At 32.9% G+C, this 27,442-nt stretch overlaps 2 protein-coding genes and 2 long non-coding RNA genes across 5 annotated transcripts in view; 2 read left to right on the forward strand and 2 right to left on the reverse strand.

Moving 5' to 3' along the window:
- On the forward strand, nt 1-27,176 carry LOC134277897 (uncharacterized). The gene is made up of 2 exons (XR_009994345.1): nt 1-65; nt 26,634-27,176. It is a non-coding gene; the product is annotated as an uncharacterized LOC134277897 (long non-coding RNA).
- LOC134277896 (uncharacterized) lies at nt 15-667 on the reverse strand. The gene is made up of 2 exons (XR_009994344.1): nt 549-667; nt 15-185 (listed from the first exon to the last, which is right to left on the reverse strand). It is a non-coding gene; the product is annotated as an uncharacterized LOC134277896 (long non-coding RNA).
- On the forward strand, nt 1,966-4,871 carry LOC134277895 (uncharacterized). Its single transcript, XM_062760192.1, has 4 exons — nt 1,966-2,134; nt 4,132-4,250; nt 4,365-4,522; nt 4,756-4,871. Exons 1-4 carry the CDS (start codon nt 2,011-2,013, stop codon nt 4,847-4,849), a joined length of 495 nt encoding a protein of 164 aa, XP_062616176.1. The 5' UTR covers nt 1,966-2,010; the 3' UTR covers nt 4,850-4,871.
- LOC134277892 (proton myo-inositol cotransporter-like) overlaps nt 10,007-27,442 on the reverse strand; it is a 34,453-nt gene continuing 17,017 nt past the window's right edge. The window contains exons 9-10 of one of the 2 annotated variants that reach the window (XM_062760185.1): nt 10,877-10,983; nt 10,007-10,652 (exon numbers count right to left, since the gene is read on the reverse strand). In XM_062760185.1, the coding sequence (XP_062616169.1) occupies nt 10,486-10,652; nt 10,877-10,983 (274 nt within the window). In that variant the 3' untranslated portion in view covers nt 10,007-10,485. The remainder of the gene's footprint in view (nt 10,653-10,876; nt 10,984-27,442) is intronic. The other variant, XM_062760183.1, reaches the window with a different exon arrangement.

Raw genomic sequence — 27,442 nt, forward strand, 5'->3', positions numbered from 1 at the left:
ACTTTTTTAAAATTAATTAACTTGTTTTAACTGTAATAAATGTTGTTTGTTAACATTTAGTTACAGTTTTTTTTTCTTTTTAAGAATTATCTGAATTTTGTTTTCAGAAGTATTGTGATTAAATTAAATTGATAACAATTAAACATAAATGGCACTTTCTTCTGTTTGGTTATAACAGAATACACCTAAACTTGCTATTGTCCGAATAGTCAGTAAATAGGTGTTTTATTATACCGATGCTGACTTAAATTTTGTTAACTTTTGGGAGTCCAGGGTGCACACAATTAAGATATTCCATATTATACCGGTTCTGACTTAACTTTTGTTACGTCACAATATATACGCGTCACAATCCATGTAAAATCAGAAGTTTTTGAGAGATGAAAAGCGAGGGAAATCGAATGCTGCCGTTAAATAGTTTGAGGACTATTCACCATGGGCAAATAGCACAAAAACTATTTCACGGTAGAGACTGTTTAGAAAAAATAGCATGTTTATTCGTCTTCTTTTTATTTAGAAAAAATAAACAGAGGTATAATAAACCTTACTGTTGATGTACAGATTTATGATGTTCACCCAGAAGTTGGTATATTTACCAAGAGATCAATTATGATATTTACTTGTTACACCTTAATTTTAAATACAATCATTGTTAACCCAAAAGTGCTACAAAAGTGCTACAAAAGAACACAAGAGTCGAGACTTATGTCTGTTTCTTTTTATTTGTTGATGTTATTTCTGATTTTTTTATTAAACCAAAAGTTTTGTTTTAATTTATTCTTGTGTGTTATTTTTACACATTTATATTTTCACTTTTTTCTACTTAATAAGTAATGTTCCTGGTGAACATTTGCTTGAATGCAGCAAAACATTTACTTAACAAATTATGTGTCTATTTCATGTACCATTGTTTGATGCGCAGCATTAATTTTTATAATGTTGTTTTCATTAAACTAAATTATATTCATATTGATATTTAACCGTTTCTTTTCTCTCTTTTTGGTGAATATGGTATTTATGACAAAAGACCATTAAGGAATCACTGTCTACTGTGTTGTGTATGCCAGGGTATCAATGATAGTTGGACATGTGGGATAATTTGAATAACGAGCGAATTTAGATTTTATAAGTGTTGTATAATAAATTTACTTTTCAGGAGTCTACTGTGTTGTGTATGCCAGGGTATCAATGATAGTTGGACACGTGGGATAATTTGAATAACGAGCGAATTTAGATTTTAAAAGTATGTAATAAATTTACTTTTCAGGAGGCCTTCCAAGTCAATTTCAGTAGTCCCCGCCCTCTGACGTCAGACACAAAAACGTACAAAATCTACATGACGTAGGCTTTCTTAGCTCCTGACCTTTAGCTCGGCGAAATTTTACATTCCGGTCGAATGATCAAGAAATCAATTCACTTACATTTTAAAGATTAATCACAGAGAAAACAAATGGAAATATTAACCCATAAACTGTTTTTGACCTATTGTAAAATGAATATATTGTAATAAAAACTGTAATATATACAGTAAAACATGCCAATACATGTACCTGGCATGCTGCGAATGAACTGATATTTATATCCAAGTAATTTGGGGTCAAAGGTCAAGGGCATAATTTAAAAACATCTGTTTATGTGTTAAACTTTTATTTCCGAGCGTTATCTCAAGAAGCTTTTGAGCCTTTGCCATGAAATTTCATACCATGACTTAACTTATTGTCCCGATCGCCCCCTTAAAGTGTCGAAATATATTTAGATATGTAGTTATAACACTTTTTTTACAGAAAAAATATTGTTTAAAAAATCCTTATTTCTGCGAATTGTAAATAATTATCACATTGATTTGATACTGCAGCACTCCATGTAAATATACTTTCTTTGTAACGATTCCTACAATACAGACCACTGCAGAAAGATAAGAAATAGTTCCTCGTTTGGGGGACTATATTTTTATCTACAAGAGGTCACTTTAGTTCTCTATAGAGGTCACGTTAGTACTTTGTAGATGTCATGACAACATTGGGGCTGTTTCTTCTGTTGGTAGGGAGTGTAGGGGGCGCCACGATACACGACACGTTACGGAGGGGACTATGCCTATGTGTGGCGGATAACGATATTTACGCCAGAAATGGACGTAAGTTGCTAAGATTCTGTATAAGACACTGATGATTACGATATTTACGTCAGGGATGGAAGTAAGTTACTAAAATTCTGTACAGGACACTAATGATAACGAAATTTACGTCAGAGATGGACGTAAGTTACTAAGATTCTGGATAAGACATTGATAATAAGTTACTAAGATTCTGTTCAGGACAGTGATGATAGCGATATTTACGTCAGGGATGGACATAAGTCACTAAGATTCTGTATAGGACATTGATGATAACGATATTTACGTTAGAGATGGACGTAAGTTACTAACATTGTGTATGAGACGCTGATGATAACGAAATTTACGTCAGTGATGAGCGTAAGTTACTAAGATTCTGTATAGGACACTGCTGATTACGATATTTACGTCAGGGATGGACGAACGTTACTAAGATTGTGTATAGGACACTGATGATAAGGATATTTACGTCAGGAATGGACGTTAGTTACTAAAATTCTATAGAGGACATTGTTGATTACGATATTTACGTCAGGGGGTGGACGTAAGTTACAAAGATTCGTTAGAGGACATTGTTAATTACGATATTTACGTCAGGGATGAACGTTAGTTACTAAGATTCCGTTTAGAACACTGTTGATTACGATATTTTAATCAGGGATGGACGTAAGTTACTCATATTCTGTGTAGGACATTGATGATTACGATATTTACATCAGGGATGGACGTAAGTTACTAAGATTCTGTATAAGACACTGATGATAACGATATTACGTGAGGGATGGTCGTAAGTAACTTAGATTCTGTATAGGACATTGATGATAACGATATTTACGTCAGGGATTAAGATTTTGTATAGAACATTGATGAATACGATATTTTAATCAGGGATGGACATAAGTTACTAAGATTCTGTATAGGACGTTGATGATAACGATATTTACGCCAGGGATGGACGTAAGTTACTAAGATTCTGTATAGGACACTGATGATCATGAAATGTACGTCAGGGATTGTTCTAAGCTACTAAGATTTTGTATAAGACATTGTTTGCCTCTTTCATGTAAACAGTACACAGATTGTTCGGGAAAAGTGTCCAATTTCCAGAATGTACTTTTCATTCATATATTGTGAAATAATTAGATTTCGTCGTGGCTTAATATTTGTTTAATTCATTGGTACATGTACCTTTCATCCAAGAATTTACACCCTCCAAGAATTAATTTACGAGGGGTTCTTTTAATACTAATATATTGCCATTTGTAATCCTACAGAATCAGTTTTCTTAATAAACTAAGTTTTAAAGATAGATAATAATGCCCTTCTGTTCTTATGATGAGGATTCTACAAATTCTCACGTCAAATTTTGTATCGTTATCAAGAACTGACCCTAATTAAAGGGATCGAAGGGGCACTGCTGAAGGGAGGGGGGGGCTGCTAACCCTTACCTTTAAACAAATGTAATATTAATATTCAAAACATACTACTAATGTAGTCATTTTTTTTTTATGAAAAAAGGGATAATAATTGGTATATTTTGCCTGTATCTAAATTAGATGACTATACAGAATTAGCTTTATGGACAGTATTTCTTTTTTTTTTGTTCCTGTAATCAACGATTCTAGTTCAGTTCAGCTGTTTGCTTGTCTGTTAATTATGTTGACAGTGACTTAATGTAAATCCCTTTTATTCATGACAACTTTATTTTCCCGTAATTACGCGAGACAGTGTGCTCGCGAAAATTTAATTCTCGCGTACAATAGGATTGTATAAGATTATATATAGCAATAACCACAACTCGTGAAAATTTTGTCTCGTTAATCAAGAGTCAATGGCTATCTCGCGAAAATAAGGTGTCGGGAAAATTTAGTGATCTACAGAGAATGACTTATTTCTGAAGAGGAACGTAATTAGTCCTGTCGGTTCTACACGATATACAATTGTTAAGAGATTAAATTATCCAATGTCTTATTCTAACACAACAATAATGTTAACATTAACTTGTTTTGATTCTATAGCGGGAGAAGAACACAAAGTCCTAGCAGTTTTACACGATAATGACTGTTTTGTCACAAAGGGCGGCTTCTTACACATATTTGGTGCCACTTGGTACGAACTTCTCAATGTCCAAAATGAGGTAATATCACAGCAACCTAGCAGTAAGTTTCCATTTTTCAGTATATTTCTGTCATATTATTAGGAAGATTTGCCACTGAGTATAATAAAATTTTCCACACTCCCCCTTTCATAGGTGGGTTGGGTGAACGCCTACCATCTTCGCGTCAAGAACATGACTGAGTGTACGGGGACCCCGGGGAGCGTTAGCTCCACCCCCTTCTCTATCACCGGTGGGGACCCCTTCGCTGGAGGTGACCCTTTCCAAGCGGGCACCTGTACAGAGGGCGGAATGTAAGACGCTGTGTTCTGATTTAGACTGCCTTGTAATATATTATGGACCCTTTCTACACTATTTTAATTTGAATTGATTAAAAAATAAGTAATATACTGTAAATTAATTTTTTTAATTAAGGTCTAAGGGCAGATCACTTTTACTGCTGAAAAATACCATAGAATTAGAACCCTTTAGTGTGCAGTGTAGAGAGGGTCCTCAATAAACCTAATCCGATGATTTTCTTTGCTAGGTTGTACAGAGATGGGGACCACATACAACGTGGGGGCGTGACCTGCACGTGCCGGAGGGGCGTTATCGACTGTCCATCCAGTGCTGTTGGTTAGCGCTATTAAATCTTAAACGCTTTATTTTGTTTTGTTTTTTTAAAGAAGAATGAATAAACATATGAAGTCGTTCTAAGCAACTGCATTACATTCAATGTTGCTAAAAGTATGGAGGCTGGTCGGGTTAAAGGACAAGATAGGGTAAGTCCAGTATTTGGCCCCCGATTTTGAGTGTCTTTCAGAATGATCCAACAGTTTATCTATAAAAACCTGTTGTCACCCCTACCACAAAATTGCTATTGGTTCTAAGATTAAGAATATACAGAGGTCACAGTGAGGTCAGGAAATAGGTCAATTTTCGAAATTTCTCATTTTCATGCAAATTTTCATCTATTTTACAGAACATTTTGTTTCTGAAAACATAGAGCACACGCTTGCCTATCTACCAAATTTATATATTTTATTCACTAATATCAGATGCAGTTTATGTGTAAAAATCTCAGAGAGGCAAGCTTGTGTAACCAGCTCTGTTTTTATACATTTTACAATCTTTGATAATTCTTTCTCCAAGCTTCTATAGAATAGAGTTTCCGTAAGCATATAGGCGCTTGAATTCAGGATGGTGTACATGTATTAGGTGCATTATGTGTTTAGTAAAATTTAAAAAATTCGCTGAAATTAGCACATTTTAAAATTTTCATATTACTATATACACTTAAAAAATGGTTGAAATTGGCATGTGTTTAAAAATTTAATATTAATGTATATTTCAACTGGGAGTTTCATAATAAAGGCACATGAAATGTTTACAAGGTATATAGAAAGTGAAAGTACCATAATACTTTAAACTTACCGGTACATAAATTTACATGCACTGGCAGATTTAGAGGCGAGCCAAAAATATACATGCCTTAATAAGTCGATTATTTTTGGTGTACCTTTGAACCCCTATTTGACCCCAAAACTGCCCCCTCCCCCTTTTCAAGATACATGGATCCGCCACTGATTTATAAAGCAGTATTTCTCATTAACTGACGTTTGAGTCAACTTTCTACAGGTCTTTGTTGTTCGTGACAGTGAAACCTGTTTAATCCAGATGATGTGAAATCCACAATCTTGATTAACATATATGATATAAACTTTTTAAGTTCATTTCACTAAATGCCTTTGTCTAAAATTTTTAATCTGCCAGGAATGTTTTTACTCTGGTCTATTTTTTTTGGAACCAATGATGTCAAGATTAAACCAGTTTTACTGTAAATAATAATGTATCTTTAACTCTAGTGGACAATAGGACTTTTGTAAGGAGCGCTGACTTTTACAGTTCACAGCTTACTTTTACACTACGACAATGTACGGTAGCTCTTCTAGAATATAATATTAAACTCAACGTTATATCAGGAAAATTATGGGTTATTTCAAAGCACAAATAAGTTGCCCTTGAAATAAACGACAACCGACTTATGCTTAAATACCGGCTTGGATATGTTAGTGCCTCTTGTACAACACCTATGGCCACTAAAATGATTTTCTTATCAATTCAGTACCATCGTACATCACTGTATACAAAGTGCTAATCGAAAGTCTACTTGATTTGGATCACTAGCTATATTTGTTTGCGTCATTCGAAGTTTCTGTCTGCACATTTAGGCAAAAAATGTGCTTTTATATACGTTTTCTTACTGATAATAAAACTACTTCAAACAATATGAGACTTCTTCTTGGTATATTTAAAGATAATCATATTTTTGTTTCATCTACCCCTCCATAAACATCGGTAGCACGCGTTTTTCACGCATCTAATGGTCATTTTTCGACTAATCATCCACTGGAATGGACTGTTGACATTATTTCAATAAAACATTTATTGTAATGTTTAATATGAATCTTTATCAAACGTAAGCTATCAAATTCGACCACAAGGTCTTCTTTATAGCCTGGCAATTACATCAAATATGCACCTACCCAACTTTTCCAGAGCTATATTATGTTTGCGTAGAAAATATCAAGAAAGCTATCTTTGTTGTCATGACAGCTATACTTTTTTCGAGTATAAATATAGCATTTAGACCTAGTGCAATGAGTAAATTAATTTATTGACGTTACTTTGTGTTTCCAACAGTACTGTACAATATTTTCTTCCCAAGACTCCTCTTACATTTCAACAATGGCCCAGTCCATCGGAGGTCCATGTGTCATATGCTCACCTTGAGCATTTTATGCTCAATCGGTGAGTGTGATACATATGTATTTATATAAATTATAGAAAAAGTAGTGTGGCCTCTTGGTAAGTTACTTAGGAGAGTACAAACACACAGGCACCTGACGTTACTTATTTTTCTTTTAATAAAATAAATTATACCCCTACCTTTAACATTTTGAACCTTTCGTGACAGTATCTTTTTTAATTTCTAATGGAAGCAACTGTAATGACGTTTTTATTTCGTTAATTTATATGTTTAGTTTTATTTTTTCATTCCGGAATAAAGGATTGCTCAAGCATAAATTTCTTCTGGAAACGGGAGGGGGTTACATTGTTGTCCATAACACTAAAAGATCCCAACACAAAAATCCTATTTTATGGTTAGGAATGGGGTCGGCTTAATTGGTGGACAAGCTACATTCTTCCATATATATTCTCATTTTTCCTATCAACTTATGATAGTCATTCATAAACAAAAACATACCAAATTAAGAATTTTCATGTTGCTCACCAATTTACATGTAATATTGTAAAATTTTAAAGATCGATTTCAACTCTTAGACTTTACATATATACATGGTTTTGTAAATATTTAGTGGTATATATATGCATTCAAAGTTTTGATTTGATAATTTAATGATTAATTAAAACGCATTCAACTTCAAATCTTAATGCCGCTTCGTTCATTTACTAATTTCAATTCAGCCAAATAAGTGTTAAGAAGAGATTGCATGAAATATTTAAAAAAAATTCATGTTATAAAAAGAAAACAAATGGTTACCACATTTCTCAAAGAAATGCATGGATCTTTTTTTCATAGAAATCATACCATATCCCTGAAAATCAGTGAACTTCCGTAACTATATTCTTTTATCGTAGACTGACTGTTAAGAGTTTGCGTTTCTTGGGAAGGAGGGAGGGGGGGGGGGGTATTTTGATATGGTTACTTTAATATTCTTAAATTTTAGTGAATTTGAAAAAATTATCAGGTTTTGATCCCCTAACCTTTATCCGCTTTTCTGGATCTGTCTATGGGGATATAATGCCAAATTTTAATTAAACTTTTATCTTCATAGATTCTGTTTCAGATTCTTAGTTTTAAGTTCTGATGTCTGATGATAGTGTGAAAATAGGTGAAATATTACATAAGTTGCATTATAATCTCTTTATCATAAATTTATAAAAGAGAGAAAAAAGGTGTACAAGGCGAGGACAATCACCCGCTCTATGACGGAAAAGTTTTATTTTTCTAAAATTATTTTGTAGGTAATGTCATCTTCAACATATTAGATTCATATATTGTTCTGAAAGGCATATTGATTGAAAATTGTTTTTAGACTTATTTAGTCGAAAATGGGTACGTTTATATTAAATGATTCTAGCAATAAAGATTTATTTTTGAATGTGAACGGACCAGGTATTCTAGTAAATGCATTGTGTTTTTTTAATGGCGTCTGAACCCATTCTATCTAAAAGTTGAATATTTCAGAAATGAAAAAAAATGAGGATAATGAGCATTGATTTATGTCAAAAAATATACAAACAATACAAACATGTGGGTAGGGCATAAATACGGACCCCCCCCCCCCCCGGAATACCAGAGATCCAGAGATTGGAACGTGTGCCTAGAGGAGTAAGCATCCCTTGTTGATCGGTCACAAACGCTGTGAGCCCTATGTACCGGGGGTATTGATTAAGTGAATGGAACATTTCGTAATCAAATTAAGTATAAAAACAAAGGTCTAACAGTTTGGTGAGAGAAGTAAGCCAAAAATAAAACAAATCAAGATAAAATAAATGATAGGTTGAAAAACCTTATTTGTCTCAACTTATTAGTTTCTTTTTAAGCAAACTGACACACAGACAACAAGAAGACACCGTAGCATATTGTGGTTAACGCATTCAGTCTTACGCCTATCATGAGCTTTGGAAAAAATTCGATTAGTTTGTGAAGCCCTTTTTTCCGTTTTACATACCTTTAAAACATAAGTAAAATTATATTACGTGTATTTATCAATAAGTTATTTAACGACATAAACCAGTGTCTTTGGATTATACTCCCCCTATATACGGCTTCATTCTTCAAGAATTATTCTACTCAAATCAAACATAGCATTTCTGTAAGAATCGTGACAAAACGCAAATCAAGTATCGCACAAACACCAGCAATGATAGCACATTTCATCAAATTCTATATTTATTTATTTCTGTTTAACTTCTTTCGACTGATAAATGTTTCTCTTGGGATAATAAATGCCAATACCTTTTTCAAAACTGTTTAAATCGCAATAATTTTAACAAAAAACAATAAATCTTAATTTCATGCAAATCACAAAAAGGATCCGAAAAAAGTATAGCCATCGCAAAAATATGTTGCAAACATAGTATAGCATTCACTCAAAACAAGAATAGCCCAATTTCTCTAAAAAGTGTAATTTATAGAAATCATATGATGTTTCGTGGGTGAATTGAGGCGAAAACTAAGATACAATAACGTTTACAACAGAATATAGTTTGAAAAAATTAAGAACAATTGAAATAATGCAAAATGAGCGAAAATCCCATTGTAACTTAGTAAATGAGAATGGTATCGAATTTCTAACTTGTTTCAACTTAAAAATTTTCTCAAATAAATTTACATTGATTCTATAAAGGTATAATAAGTTTTGTAATTTCTTAAAGTTACTTTTATTCATATTTTGCCTGCAGAATTTTCTTTTTTACCCATAATGCATCAGAGTACCCAAAGCAATATAGCAAGTGATCCAAATCAAGTAGATTTTCGATTAGCACTTTGTATACAGTGTACATGATACAGGTTTAATTGTCAAAGTAACCAGTTAACTGTAAAAGTCAGTGCTTCCCATAAAGTCCATAACCAACATAAAAATGTACAAATAAAATATGATCACTATTAATGAATTAAGTATCAGTTTACAGTATATAGTAGAATTATAATTAAGCTACTAACTGAATTTAATAACTTGTTCAGAGAAAAAAAAAGTTGTGCACCCTTTATATCTCAAATATCAGAATATACATAAAAACCATATTATATATTTATATAATTATCACAGCTAGAATAAGAATGAGAAAATGCATTTTTAAAGAATGCATGGCACAAAATATTCTCTCAGGGAAAGACAATTGGTAACGTTATTGCTCCCCAGTTATGATTACTTAAGGCACATGGAATGCATAGAATACATAAAATTACATTGTATTTATACATGTAATGTTAAGTAGTTATTGCACTTTATGACTCCATCTCTCTGAGATCTGAATTAGGCACTGAGCATTACTCATCATGCATCACAATATCACCAGGTCCATTGGACTGTTATCACATTAAGCTGGTTCCCATATCGCTGATTAGCTGCCTGGTTCCGTCTCCATGTCACGTGGAATTCCGTTTTGTGCGTTTTTCTGGAGAAGAGTTTTGTTTTGTGTTACGTTGAATTGTGTGATTTCCTGGAGAAGGTTTTGTTTTAAGTCACGTGGAATTTTCTGTTTTGTGTGATTTCCTGGAGAAGCCCGGACACACGGATCCCTGGAAGAGAGTCTCTACCTCCTCCAGACTTTTACCTTTAGTCTCCGGCAAAGCTGCCGCAATAAACAGGAGTCCACAGAAAACGACACCCACAAACAACCAGTAGGTACCTATAAATAGATAATAACCAGTACAGTAAGTACCTGTAAAATAACCCGTAAAAAGAAAAGAACAGTACCAACCCCCCAACAAGTAACCAGTACATTCTGATAATTTAATAATTGTGTAATATATTGATTGTATCATAAACAGATGGAAGACCATGTCCTGTAAGTCATATATAATGATAATTCTATGATAATAACCTCACCCAAACCCTGAAAATTTAACTCACCATACTTAGTAATACTTTCTGTCAGTGTTAAGAAAGTCATGGCCACCACCAAATTAAAGATCCAATTGGTTCCTGTGGAGATTGCATTTCCCATACTTCTGGCCCACAAATTTCAGAGTTTATAGTCCATGGCATGGGACCCATCCCTAGAATTCATAAGGAATATCAGAGTGTAAAAAAGCCTACATGTTAGCAATCTCAAATTTATTTACTGTAAATCACTTTTTATTGGCAAAAACTCTATTTTTCATGTAATTACGAAAGACACTGAACCCGGGAAAATTTCATTCGCACGTTTTAAAGTATGGATGAATTATAACAATTTCCTGTGTTTGAAAGCGCTCCTTACGATTCTATCAATGTATAATAACAATTTCCTGTGTTTTAAAACGCTCCTTACGATTCTATGGATGGATAATAACAATTTCCCATGCTTTCAAGCGCTTCTTATGATTCTATTGATGAATTATAACTATTTGCCATGTTTTAAAGTGTTCCTTACGATTCTATCAATGTATTATAACAATTTCCTGTGTTTTAAAGTGTTCCTTACGATTCTATCAATGTATAATAACAATTTCCTGTGTTTTAAAGTGTTCCTTACTATTCTATCAATGTATAATAACAATTTCCTGTGTTTTAAAGTGTTCCTTACGATTCTACCAATGTATAGTAACAATTTCCTGTGTTTTAAAGTGTTCCTTACGATTCTATCAATGTATAATAACAATTTCCTGTGTTTTAAAGTGTTCCTTACGATTCTATCAATGTATAATAACAATTTCCTGTGTTTTAAAGTGTTCCTTACGATTCTATCAATGTATAATAACAATTTCCTGTGTTTTAAAGTGTTCCTTACTATTCTATCAATGTATAATAACAATTTCCTGTGTTTTAAAGTGTTCCTTACGATTCTATCAATGTATAATAACAATTTCCTGTGTTTTAAAGTGTTCCTTACGATTCTATCAATGTATAATAACAATTTCCTGTGTTTTAAAGTGTTCCTTACGATTCTATCAATGTATAATAACAATTTCCTGTGTTTTAAAGTGTTCCTTACTATTCTATCAATGTATAATAACAATTTCCTGTGTTTTCAAGTGTTCCTTACGATTCTATCAATGTATAATAACAATTTCCTGTGTTTTCAAGTGTTCCTTACGATTCTATCAATGTATAATAACAATTTCCTGTGTTTTAAAGTGTTCCTTACGATTCTATCAATGTATAATAACAATTTCCTGTGTTTTAAAGTGTTCCTTACTATTCTATCAATGTATAATAACAATTTCCTGTGTTTTAAAGTGTTCCTTACGATTCTATCAATGTATAATAACAATTTCCTGTGTTTTAAAGTGTTCCTTACGATTCTATCAATGTATAATAACAATTTCCTGTGTTTTAAATTGTTCCTTACGATTCTATCAATGTATAATAACAATTTCCTGTGTTTTAAAGTGTTCCTTACGTTTCTATCAATGTATAATAACAATTTCCCGTGTTTTAACGCGCTCCTTACGATTCTATGGATGAATAATAACAATTTCTATCAATGTACAATAACAATTTCCCGTGTTTTAAAGTGTTCCTTACGATACTATGGATAAATAACAACAATTTCACGTGTTTTAAAGTGTTCCTTACGATTTTATCAATGTATAATAACAATTTCTTGTGTTTTAAAGTGTTCCTTACGATTCTATCAATGTATAACAACAATTTCCTGTGTTTTAAAGTGTTCCTTACGATTCTATCAATGTATAATAACAATTTCCTGTGTTTTAAAGTGTTCCTTACGATTCTACCAATGTATAATAACAATTTCCTGTGTTTTAAAGTGTTTCTTACGATTCTATCAATGTAAAATAACAATTTCCTGTGTTTTAAAGTGTTCCTTACGATTCTATCAATGTATAATAACAATTTCCTGTGTTTTAAAGTGTTCCTTACTATTCTATCAATGTATAATAACAATTTCCTGTGTTTTAAAGTGTTCCTTACGATTCTATCAATGTATAACAACAATTTCCTGTGTTTTAAAGTGTTCCTTACGATTCTATCAATGTATAATAACAATTTCCTGTGTTTTAAAGTGTTCCTTACGATTCTATCAATGTATAATAACAATTTCCCGTGTTTTAAAGTGTTCCTTACGATTCTATCAATGATAATAACAATTTCCCGTGTTTTAAAGTGTTCCTTACGATTCTATCAATGATAATAACAATTTCCCGTGTTTTAAAGTGTTCCTTACGATTCTATGGATGAAAATAACAATTAGTGAAAATTCTGTCTCATTGATGGACTTTTACAAGAAGCACTGATTTCACAGTTGACAGTTTACTTGACATTTAAACCTGCATCATGTATGGAGGTGCGGCATTGGTAAAGAACACATTTCTAGTGGTCATAGGTAGTGCCCCTAATGTTGTTAGGGGCACTCACATGTGAAGACCGGGAGTTGAGGGTAGGGTGGTTGCAATTGTCATTTTCTTTAAGAACAACTGATTTAGGCTTTGAAATAAACCCGCTATTTTGGTTGAATTAAAGGTTGACAAAGGTAAATATTTTATTGTAAGAGAGCTACTGCACATAGATCTAGTGTAAAAGTAAGCTGTCAACTATAAGAGTTGGCACTGCGTAAAAGTCCAATAAAGAGTTAATGACTATTTCGTGAAAATAAGGTGTAACGAAAATTTAGTGATCTTGGATTACAGTTTGTAACCATGCTATAGTCTTACCAGGGGTGTCGAACATGAGATACAGAACTAGACCCAGGAGTCCCATCCAAAAGTAGTCCGTGGGGCAATAATCACTGGCCCATACAACATCGGGGGGTCGAGGGTCAGAGTCACAGCGCCCCCACGCAGCCCCGTCCGTCTGATTGGTGGCCATAGCAACACATGAGCCATTAACCCTGGATTTTCCAAGTTCAACGTAACAAATTCCACAATGTTTATTTTTTGTGCAGTCTTCACACCATCTGAAACAATAAACAACCAGAAGTTAAAGCAGTGAAGATAAGTCAGCCATGCCAAAAAATAAAAAAATAAATGTGATTGGCGAAAAACTTTTCTTTTAAATAATACAGAATTCAACATAGAATACTCCATTATATTAACTTACCTGTAAGATGAACAGGTACCATTAGACTCGGTGAAGGTCACGGGTGGTGAATGGAAAGTAGCTAACTGGAAGCCTACAGCTAGCACAACCAGGCTAACTAACACATCTACAAAGATAACTATTACAATACAGCTTGCACCACAAATACTTCTAATTTGTTTATACATATATTACCCAGTAGACACTTCAGTATTCATACATGTATTACCCAGTAAACTGTTCAGTATTTATACATATATTACCCAGAAGACTGTACAGTATTTATACATAAATTACCCTTTTCCAAGACGCCAAGTTTGAGGCCTCATATTTCACTCATTTCTCAATGGATTTTGCTCAAATTTTCAGAGTTTATAGACGTTACTAAACTCTATCAGAATTTTGTCTAGCATTCCAAAAACTCACTTCTGCTTTTGAGTTATTTCCATTTAAACAAAAATTTATAGGCTTTCATTTCCAGACAAAGGCTCTGAGATGACAGAATCTGGAGCAGAAATTTTACTGATTTTACACAATAGAAGGATTGAAGTTGTACATAGCAGTTTTTGATTTTCAATTTCTCTAATCAAAATGGTGCAATATAGTGGTAAAAAATTAGAACGCCTAAAAGAGCGAAAATTTACACATATTATTATTTTTATCTTCTTAACTAAAAATATTTTGTTAAAACATATAGAACAAAATTTTTGCAGAATTTCAAGATCTTTCAAATGATATCTTATAATTTGTGGCGTCGGTAGTCTAGTGGTTAAGGTGCCGGACTCCAAACCGAAAGATTGTGAGTTCGAATCCTGGCCGCGGCAAGTCGACGTTGTGTCCTTGGGAAAGGCGGTGCCAAAATGGCCAACCTAATCAAGTTTTACATAGAAATATATAGAAAAATTGTTTAAAAATCTTCTTCTTATGAATGACAAAGCCATAATTCATCATCATTAGTGTTTCAGCAGCTACATGTAACTGTTTTATTTTACATATTTAGAGACCATAATTCTCTTTCTATCATTTTAATTATTTGTTATTAACATATTTATATATATACAATAATTTTATACAATGTTTAGGAAGTTGGATAATTTAAATTAAAACATTTTTTTCTTCTACAAAGAAGTGTTTGATTTTCTGTTGTTTTTTTTTTATTGCTCATCTCAATTTTCTGATCACATATTTTTTGTCTCTATCCGTTTATAAAATTTTCCCATTTGCAGATTTGTATGACTTATTTAGAACCACTGGGCAAATTTCATCCAAATGTACCACAAAGCATTGTTGGGTTAAGGGAATTCAAGGTTTTTTTTTCAAATGAGGGGGTAAACTCTCTTCTAAGTGGAAATAATCAAGAGTGGAGATGTGGTGTTGATTTTTTTTATTCTGAACAACTGAGACAAAACTTTTATGAAAAATTCTTCAAATAGTGTAGCTTCACATTTCTTTAAATCTTTATCCCAGGGGGGTAGGTAGAAGCAACCGCTGAAGAGGGATCATAGTTTTACATAGGAATACTTGTGAATTCAAAGATTTTTCACAAAACCTCTCAATAGGAATACAGCCATGATTGCACAAATTGATACGAAAACATCCTCAGATAGTTAGATTCAAGTTTGGTAAAAAATAAATCTGGAGAAGACAGTCATTACAGAGCTGGGGAGGAAATCTAATAGCTAGTGTCCCCATTGTGAAAACCTGTCACTCAGCATCAAAACTGCTAAAAAATCTTAAGGGTTAATGGGGAATTGTATTTCAGAATTTTGGAAATGTTATCATGTATAAGACAAAATTAGCAGCCCTCCACCAGCAAGTAATGGGGTCTCCAGAGGAGTGAAAAATTCTTGATAGGGACGTTGAACAACAAAAATTGTACAATCAATCTTGAACGCCCTTCATGAGAATTTATATCTTGTCGTCAGATATTGCCATTGTACCAGTGAAGTTCCTGCCGTGAGGGGGTGCTCTGCCTAGTGGTGATTTTGTTTATGTAGGGGTAAATATTGGTACAAGTCGTCTTTACAAATGTAAAAGCTTGGGACAACCAACAAGTCCCAATTATGAAAGCAATTCTGTTTGAAAATAGAAACACTTTCAACAAGTCCCAATAATAAATGCAATTTTATTTGAAAATTAAAACACTTTATCTAATCTACCTGTACTACCCATCAGAAAAATTACTTCTGAGCAGTTGACAAAGGTGCAGATGACATTTTTTATCAACAAAGGAGTATTCCATATTCAATGCAGGCATTCAGGTTGTTTGGGGACATAGTCATATATCTACTTATTGTAAACTGAATTTCAATAAATTGCCTTGATATTAAATGCTTAATTTCTGCATAATTTTATTACAGACTATTAATTAGCTATATAAGATAAGATAATATTTTATTTTTATTTATTTATTTAAAGTCGGGTACATCAACAAAGAGCAAACAACCCTAACCCTAACCCATATGCATAATAAAGACATTTGTTTTACTGTTTTCTTAAGAATAAAAACCAAAAAAGATGTTCAAAAATTTGTCAGTGTATAATTTGCCAGAACTTAGAATTTAGGAATTCAATGAAAGTGAATATCAGAAAATATCATTTAAGCATGCAATTTAAAGTAAACCAATGAAATATTGAATTACATAGTAAAAACATAGCGTATATACTTGCCTATAAGTCGGTTGTATTTTTTTTAGGTTATTTTGCAGGGATTTGCCATTGACCCGCTTATATGTCGGTGCAATTTTTTGCCAGAATCAGATGACAATTTCTAATAAATATTCTGATGTTTTACCTGATTTCAATTAATATTTTAAGAAATGAAGTCGTTATTCAACTTTAAATCATAAAAAAATAAATACTGTCCTCTTAAGATTAAAAATAAAATAAAATTATTGAATACATGTACATATAAAATACAAGTTCTTTTGCCTTTGTTTGGATGTAAAATTCTAAATCTTTTATATATCACTGTATATAATAGAGAAATAGAGATATAATAGTGAAAACTTCAAGGTCATTTGCTTGCATCACAACACAATTTGAATTTGTATTTTGAGAAAAAAAGATATAAATACATATTCATATAAGTAAGGTATATAATAAAACAATATTCATCATTTTACCTGTGATGTGGTGATTTTTACAATAGAGTTATCTCTCTATGTTTTCATACACTGTTTGTCATTGCGGGTAATTTCCACATCTATTTTTAGTAACAGAAATTCTGTTCAGCTAAAGTATTTGAGATTTTCATTTAAAATAATTTTTGTCATTGTCATTTTTCAAATAATGATGGAAAATACACATAAGTTTTTATTTAAATGTATTGTTTAACATTTTGATAATTTCAACATCCTGTGATCACGTGACTTCATAGCTTATGATTTTGCCACGGGCACTGGAAGTTAATGTAAATATATAGTATGTGTATGTATAAAAAAAATACACATACTATATATTTACATTAACTTCCAGTGCCCGTGGCTAGGTGTACCAACTGTAAGTTTACATTCTTTAATATAACTTTGCTCATAATAGTAAAGTATGTTTTGGTAGGGTTATTTTAATATTTGTAAAGTCTGAAAATATTTATTTCAATAGAATAAGTTCAGCATGTTTTGTTGATAAACGTTCCATATCACATTGGCTATTCATTTTATTTCTAGTGATGTTTAATAGACTTTTGTTATGAAGAAGTTTAAAATTATTTTACGAGATATACTTTTGTTATTGTTTACAACTACAATTTGAGGTAACATAGGTATATTGATTTTTGGTTAGGTTGTACAGTATCACTGTGGTCGACGGTGACCTTGACCTGAGTTTATGCATTGAGGCCCTAGTTGGGGTAAGATTTATATGAAAGCATGTTATATATTTATTCATGAGTTTATTATGAGTGTAATATGTTATAAATCTTTATAATGAAAAGGTCAACTGTCCGTCATATTTTGTAAAATTATTTTTATTCATATTTTTTAGTAATGCTTCATAATATTCATGTGAATTTACATTTGTAAGTAATGTCATGTTTTTCTTATTTTTCATTTGTACAGCACACTGTCATTACTGCCAATATCATTACCATTATAATTTGTAATATCATTGATATTCATAATTAATAAACTTATAAAAAGAACAAATCTGGTTATCACAAATGGCGTCGTGGACAGGATAAGTTAATGGTTAACTCAGATTATATGGCAGTGTGATGTGCATAATTTAGGTCTCCAGTATCAACATGAGAGTTAATGGTTCAGTGACGATATGATGTGAAGAGCTGTTTCGGACAACTACAGCAACTTAGGATTTATTTGGTAGGAGAGTTACAGTGTATTATTTATTACCATGTCGGAAGAAGAATTAAAAGCCAAATTGACATTTCAAACTATGAAGACTGAAAAATTAGAACATGAACTAATAAAAGCAAACACCATTATTGAAAAATTAAATGCCGATGTACATAACTTGAGTTTCGCTAAATCAGAAGAACATAAAACTGTTTTCATAGCAAGGGAGAAGAAAATACCAAAACTGTGTGGACGACCTATAAGTGTTAATGACCCAGACATATGCGAGTGGATTCATGATGTAAAACAACACTTAAAAACAATTGAACCACTAGATGCCAAACTTGATTTCATTTACGACAACATTGGTGGACAATGTAAGGACGAAATACGCTTACGACCAGAGAATGAAAGGGATACTCCAGAAAAAATATTTAACATTATACGTTCAGTGTTAACTAATTACCAAACTATTGCAGCACTACAACAGCAGTTTTACCAGCGCAACCAAGAACAGGGTGAAACTCTACAAAAGTACTCACTAGCGTTGATGAAGCTTATGGAGAAGATCCACAACAAAGATTCAAGTGTGATTACCGATAAGGACACAATGTTGAAAGAAAAATTTGTTGATGGAATTCGGGATGACAGTTTGAGAAGAGAGATGAGACGTTACTTACATCAGTTCAAGGATATGAACTTTCCTAAATTTAGAGAGACAGTGATTGACTGGTCGGAAGATTATAGAAGTCGTAATCTACCACAACAGTGTTCATCAGAAGGAGCCAAAGTACAGTTAGTTGATTCGTTGGAAGACATAAAGAAGTTACTACTGAAGCAACAACAGCAACTGGACAGACACAGCAGAGAATTGCAGACGTTAACAGAAAAGTTCAATTCTACCGCAAGATGTGCAGAACCCAAACAGCCTAAGAGACAGATTGACAATGTTAAGAAAAACTATGTGACGTGTTTCAAGTGCAGTGGCAAGGGTCATAAAGCAAATCAGTGTCCATCTGTTTTCCCATCAGAAGCTAGGAAAAGCAACTCCAAGCAAGATGTAAATAAACAGGGGGAATAACAACTTCTGTAGTGAAGAGTCGAACTGCAGGAGTGGAAATTGAAGACTCGCAAACAGACATTCGTGACAGAGTTTTTGACAAAGGAATTGGACCTTGTCCCGTAAAGTCAGTGAAAATTGAAAACCAAGATACAATGTGTTTGTTAGACACTGGTTCTCAAATTTCAACAGTGATAGAAACATTTTTAGAAGTCTGCTTGATAATAAGCCAAAACTTCATGATGTTACTTCTTGGATGAAGTTGACTGGAGCTAACAACCTACCTATTCCATACCTTGGATATGCGGAAGTTGAGATTAGCATCCCAAATATAGTCACAATTCCAAATGTTGGTGTATTAGTTGTGAGGGATCCCGATGACGATTTTGGACGAGAACGGAAAAGCCGAGTACCAGGAGTCCTTGGAAGTAATTTCTTCAAACTTCTGAAAACTCATTTGGAGTCCGTGTCTGATACCAAAGATAAACTTTTGTGTGACACATGGAATGTTGTGTTATCCATGTATCAAATGACATCAGAAGTTAACAGGCTTAGTTTTGCCAAAGTTGGACGAATTCCAGTAAAAGTACCAGCTGAATCCATGGTAACTGTGATGTGTACTACACGACAAAGCCGAGGATGTTCGAATGTACTAGTACAGGCAATTCAAAGTCCTCATGGAAATTTACCACGCAATGTGATGGTGATAGACTCTTATTCAGAGATTTCAAATGGAAGAGTGCCAGTACGAGTGATAAATTTAGGGACTGAGGATGTGTGGTTAAATCCTAAGATGAGGATAGGGACAGTTCAAGAAGCAGAAATAGCAGATTCCTTACATAATTCTGTTCAAGTGACAGTGAAGGATAATGAAATTCAAGTCCAAATTGATGGAGAGACAGAAATAGATTCAAATATTACCGAACATGAAAATGGAAAGATCAAATTACACGGATATGACATTGATATAGACACCACTCTTAGTAGTGAACAACAGCGAAAACTTGCACACTTATTGCAGAAACATAAAGCAGCATTTTGCAAAGATGAAGACGACTTAGGTTTTACAGCCACGGTAAAGCACCACATAGAACTGACTGATAACAAACCCATCGCTGTTCCACATAGACGGGTACCACCCCACATGATGCAAGAGGTGAAACAGCTCATTCAGAAGTTCCTTGATCAGCAAGTAATTAGACCAAGTACTAGTCCATACGGAGCTGTATTGGTTCGGAAAAAGGATAAATCACTTCGTTTATGTGTAGACTTTCGTCTTCTTAACCAAAAGACAGTAAAGGATGCTTTTCCCTTACCGAGAATTGAAGAGTCATTGGATGCTTTATGTGGATCAAAGTATTACAGCACCATTGATTTAGCGCAAGGTTACTATCAAGTCGCTTTAGATGACGAGTCGATACCAAAGACCGCATTCCGTATAGGATCCGGAGGATTGTACGAATACCTTAGAATGCCTATGGGTTTGTGTAACAGTCCAGGAACTTTTCAACGTTTGATGGAAGCATGTCTTGGAGACAAGAATTTTGAGTTTCTACTGATATACTTAGATGATATTTTGGTCTACTCATCAACTTTTGAACAAAACCTAGAAAGACTTGATTTTGTATTTTCAAGACTGACCAAACACGGTTTGAAAATTAATCCAAAGAAGTGCCATTTCTTCAAACAAGAAGTCAAGTATTTGGGACATAAAATTTCCCGTGAAGGCATTGAAACTGATCCCAGCAAAATATCTGCCATCACTACTTGGACTAAACCAAAATCTGAGAAGGAATTGCGTTCATTCTTAGGATTATGTTCGTACTACCGAAAATTTGTGAAAAACTTTAGTAAAATAGCTGCCCCATTACATGCTATCCTTACCAAACAGGAGAAGAAAACCAAGCGAACAAGGATAAAAACGGTAGATGGTTCATTTTGTATGAGATGGAATGAAGACTGTGATCATGCATTTATGAAGTTGAAAGAAGCACTAACGACAACTCCTATCTTGGGATTCCCAGACTTCAAGAGACAGTTCATCTTGGAAATTGATGCAAGTTACGACGGGTTAGGCGCAGTGCTATCGCAAGATCAGGATAAAGGACGTGTTGTCATAGCATATGCTTCAAGAAGTCTTCGTCCAACAGAGAAAAATATGTCTAACTACAGTTCTATGAAACTTGAACTACTTAGTTTGAAATGGGCTATAACAGAAAAATTCAGAGACTATTTGTTAGGAGGAAAATTCGTTGTTTACACCGACAACAATCCGTTAAGCCATTTTAAGACTGCTAAGTTAGGATCTGTAGAAATGAGATTGGCTGCTCAACTGGCACAATTTGACTTTGAGATCATGTTCAGATCAGGACGTTCAAATAGGAATGCTGACGCACTTAGTAGAAAAACTGTTCATGCAGAATCCATTTCAACCGAGGAAATGTCAGTGGCATGGTGTGCAGATAAAACAGAACATGTATATTCAGAAGAAATTCTTACCAATTTGGTGAAAAGTACAACGTTAACTGATGTTCAGAGCCTGCAGTCTAAGGAAAAATCAAAAGATGATTCTGAGTTTACAGCAACTAAGATGTTTCCAGAATTTTCCAAGGAAGAGCTTGCAAAATTACAATTGGAAGATATTTCGTTGGCTGCCGTTCTATCGTGGTTAAAGAAAGGACATAAACCAACATTGAGATTAATTGGGAAGGAACCACCCATTGCACGAAAACTCCTGCATAAATGGGACAAACTAGTTCTCAAAGATAGTGTTCTATACAAGAAATGTCAAGACTCAGAGGGAGAATTTTTGCAGTTAATACTTCCAGAATCCTTGAAATATCAAGTATTGGACTCTCTGCATAATTATTCTGGTCATCAAGGAATTGAGAGAACTTTCGCACTCGTGAAAAGGAGATGTTTTTGGCCAGGAATGTATTCCGACATTCAACATTGGATCAAGAAATGTGAGCGCTGTATGATTGCCAAGGCTCCCATACCAACTGTTAGACCGCCAATTGGAAGTTTGATAGCTCATAAGCCATTGGAAATTGTTGCCATAGATTTTACTCTCCTCGAGAAATCTAGTGATGGAAAAGAAAATGTGCTTATCATAACAGATGTGTTTACAAAGTTTACACAAGCTATAGTGACCCCAAACCAAAAGGCAGTTACAGTGGCAAAAGTATTGGTGAAAGACTGGTTTTTCAAATTCGGCATACCTCATCGAATTCATTCTGATAGAGGAAGGAATTTCGAAAGTGATGTAGTCAAGGAATTGTGCAAGATCTATAACATTCAAAAGTCGAGGACGACTCCCTATCACGCCATTGGGAATGGACAATGTGAGCGATATAATCGTACGTTGCATGACAGATTAAAAACTTTACTACCCGAGAAGAAAAAGCGATGGCCTGATTATTTAGCTGAGATGACATACATCTACAATGCAACCCCACATGCGTCTACAGGTTTGTCGCCATACTATTTAATGTTCGGACGAAACCCACGTTTACCGATAGACTTGCTTTTAAATTCAGAGAAGAATCAGGAAGGTGTGGATGACTGGATTCTAGAGCATAACAAGAAAATGCAGGATATGATGAAGTTAGCTTCAGATAACATAGAGAAAAATGCTGAGAATAGAAGAGATCGTTATAATGCTAACGCACATGAAAAACCTATTCCAGTAGGATCCATAGTGTTACTGAAGAATCACATTTTGGGCAGAAACAAGATTCAAGATCATTGGAACTCAACTCCATACAAAGTACTTGAAAAACGTGAAAATAACGTATACACAGTACAGTTGTTAGATGGTTCAGGAGAAAAGAAAACAGTTACCAGAACAGAACTGTTAAATACAGGAGAGTTTTGTGATTCCCTGAAGAAAGTCGATGCTGTGGACAACATCGAAAAAGATGAGGGAAGTGGATGGTCAACTCTCTATCCTCAACCTATGGAGAAAATATCAGCTCAGAAAGATTCCAAGGATAAAGAAACACAATCAGACATACAAGCAGACCGGTTACAGCCAGATGTGAATGGTGAGGATTCTTCCGTGGGAATTCATAGTGAAAAATGTGAATCTAGTGAAAAATGTGAATCTAGTGAAAAATGTGAATCAAGTGAAAAATGTGAATCTAGTGATAAATGTGATTCAATTGAAAAATGTGATTCAAGTGAAAAATGTGAATTCAATACAAATACTGGAAACTCCGTACATTCAGAGGATGCAAGAGAAAAAGCAGGGAAGCCGGTTCCGTTGCGCAGATCTTTAAGAACTAACGCAGGAAAACATTCAAATCCAAACAAATTGCCACAATCAGTTTTAGAATTGCAAGAAATTTTTGTGTAAATATGATTTGAATCAGACATTTTGTAATATTTTTGAAAATTAGTATATAGTTTTCTTCTGAAAAATATTTTTGTGTGTGTATATTTTTCAATTTTTTTGCTGTGGAAAGCAAAAATACTTAGCAGGGAAGAATGTGATGTGGTGATTTTTACAATAGAGTTATCTCTCTTTGTTTTCATACACTGTTTGTCATTGCGGGTAATTTCCACATCTATTTTTAGTAACAGAAATTCTGTTCAGCTAAAGTATTTGAGATTTTCATTTAAAATAATTTTTGTCATTGTCATTTTTCAAATAATGATGGAAAATACACATAAGTTTTTATTTAAATGTATTGTTTAATATTTTGATAATTTCAACATCCTGTGATCACGTGACTTCATAGTTTATGATTTTGCACGAAATGTTTCGCGCTATGAAGGCTGTGTGTTGAACAGTAACATTGTTGAAGCTGAATAATATCTTTAGCTAGGTGTACCAACTGTAAGTTTACATTCTTTAATATAACTTTGCTCATAATAGTAAAGTATGTTTTGGTAGGGTTATTTTAATATTTGTAAAGTCTGAAAATATTTATTTCAATAGAATAAGTTCAGCATGTTTTGTTGATAAACGTTCCATATCACATTGGCTATTCATTTTATTTCTAGTGATGTTTAATAGACTTTTGTTATGAAGAAGTTTAAAATTATTTTACGAGATATACTTTTGTTATTGTTTACAACTACAATTTGAGGTAACATAGGTATATTGATTTTTGGTTAGGTTGTACAGTATCACTGTGGTCGACGGTGACCTTGACCTGAGTTTATGCATTGAGGCCCTAGCTGGGGTAAGATTTATATGAAAGCATGTTATATATTTATTCATGAGTTTATTATGAGTGTAATATGTTATAAATCTTTATAATGAAAAGGTCAACTGTCCGTCATATTTTGTAAAATTATTTTTATTCATATTTTTTAGTAATGCTTCATAATATTCATGTGAATTTACATTTGTAAGTAATGTCATGTTTTTCTTATTTTTCATTTGTACAGCACACTGTCATTACTGCCAATATCATTACCATTATAATTTGTAATATCATTGATATTCATAATTAATAAACTTATAAAAAGAACAAATCTGGTTATCACATACCAAAAGTAATTTTCAGATAATAAAATATTTTGAAATCTATACCAATTAATCTTTCAATAAGATGCCTAGAGTGCTAATATTAATCTCCTGATTTGAGGTGCAGGAATTACGTGTTTTTTCTTGTTTTCAGTTGTGGTTCAAGAGAGAGAGTGACGAGTTGTGCTCACGGTTTAATTTTATTTATACGGGAACGTACAAGTGGGAGAAGCCAGCTCATAATATGTGACATCAAACAGCGAGAGAAGCTAGCTCACAAGACAAGTCAAACACTGGGAACTGAAAATCCAGAATCTGTTGATAGTCATTAGAACTGCTAGGCAAAAAAAATCATTTCTTGGTTCTCAGGCCCTCCCTCATCTCTTCCAAGGGTGCCTCTTTGACCCTTTTTATTGCTAAATCAATAAAATGAAAACAACAAATCACTTCCCTTATCATTTTTTGAGATTTTGTACATTGTAAACAGCTGCCTCGTCATGTTTTGGGGGCAACAAAAAGTTTTTGTTTTAAAATGTCACCCTCCTTCATCATATTTCTTGAAAAAAAGCCTGAGAACCAAGTAATTGACTTTGCATGGCCTTACCTAACCCGAATAAAATTGTTGATACAATTCATAAAACCTTGCACGTAAATGAGAACGAGAAACATTTTTTCTTTTAAAATTGCAAATACATGTAAACTGCTAAGTGAATACTTAAATGGAAGATCTGAGATTTGCCTAGTTAGTAAAAATAATGAACATTTTTATATTTTGTTCAAGTATTATAACTCAGATGGGCTTGGAAGAAAGGTTTTTCTGAAAACTTTCTTTGAAGATATTAGTGAGAATTTTAGATTTGTTATACTAAGATATCATTTTGATTTATCTTAATACTCAGAAGGAGTAAGACAATTAAGGGAAAATTACAGAGTATAATTAAGAATGTGTTTCTTTTACGCATTTTTTAGTCTCTTGGTAAAATTTGTCATTTTGTGAGACAGTCACACTTGTACATGTATACTTTTTGTTATTGTTATTACTTATATTATGATGTATTTGTACTAAGACTTAAATTGTTATTTTTTACCAGTATCCTAATAACTTTTTAAAAGAAAGGTTTTAAATTTATAAAATCTTTGCACTTTATTTATGGATGTACAATAAAGTAAACATCAGTTATAAAGAACTCATTTATAATGAAATATTACTAATATGGCAACTTTTTACATATCTTATAAAATAGTACCATAGAGTTATTTTGGTTTTTAATGCATGTATTCTGTATTTTTTAAAGAATACACTATTGTATTGGACCATCTACTACATGTGAATTTTACTTCATTTCAGTCTTGGACGGATATTTCTCTGAAATTTAGGGAAATAAAGTTTATATTTATTCGATTTTTATACACATGCGTACATAATGATACAAATTAATTGACTATGTGTCCCCCACCCCACCCACTTGAGGTTTGTTGTTACCTCATTAGGGAATTCATCATTTATACCCATTCCAGAATCATAAATTCCTCTGGTGCACCCTCAGAATTGATCTATCTCAGAACTAAATTAATTAATTAAATTACAATGACTTCCTCCAGATAGACATATCAAGACTATTAGAGTGAAGATCACATTTTTGTAAGACTTGTCTCATTTAACAGTTTTTTTGAAAAATGATTTTTCAACAATATTACAACTGTTTTTAGAGGATTTTTAAAAAAAAAATTAAAATAACCTTGTACACCACTCTGACTTTTAAATAAAAAATTAACTTGTTTTAACTGTAAAAAATGTTGTTTGTAAATATTTAGTTACAGGTTTTTTCTTTCTTTTTAAGAATTATCTGAATTTTGTTTTACAGAAATATTGTGATTAAATTAAATTGATAACAATTGAACATAAACGGCAATTTATTCTGTTTTGTTATAGCAAACATTACTGTTGATGTACAGATTTGTGATGTTCACCCAGAAGTTGGTTATTTACCAAGAGGTCAATTTTAATATTTACTTGTTACACCTTAATATTAAATACAATCATTGTTAACCCAAAAATCCTACAAAAAACACAAGAGCCCAGACTTATGTCTGTTTCTTTTTATTTGTTGATGTTATTTCTGATTTTTTTTTTTTGTAAACCAAAAGTTTTGTTTTAATGTATTCTTGTGTTCGTGTGTGTGTTTTTTTTTTACACATTTATATTTTCACTTTTTTCTACTTAATATGTTGTTCCTGGTGAACATTTGCTTGAATGCAGCGAAACATTTACTTACAAATTATGTGTCTATTTCATGTACCATTGTTTGATGCAGCATTAATTTTTATAATGTTGTTTTCATTAAACTAAATGATTTATATTGATTTTCAACCGTTTGTTTTTTTCTCTTTTTGGTGAAAATGGTATTTATGACAAAAGACCTTTAAGGAATCACTGTCTATTGTGTTGTGTATACTATGTATCAATGATAGTTGGAAACGTGGGATAATTTGAATAACGAGCTAATTAAGATTTTAAAAGTGTGTAATAAATTTAGTTTTCAGGAGGCCTTCCATGTCAATTTCAATAATCTCCGCTCACTGACGTCAGACACAAAAACGCACAAAATTTACATGATTAGGCCCTCTTT

The sequence above is a fragment of the Saccostrea cucullata genome, unplaced genomic scaffold (genome assembly GCF_032062105.1).
Source record: "Saccostrea cucullata isolate Sc308-1 unplaced genomic scaffold, CSIRO_AGI_Scuc_v1 ctg1250, whole genome shotgun sequence".
Classification (NCBI taxonomy): Eukaryota; Metazoa; Mollusca; class Bivalvia; order Ostreida; family Ostreidae; genus Saccostrea; species Saccostrea cuccullata.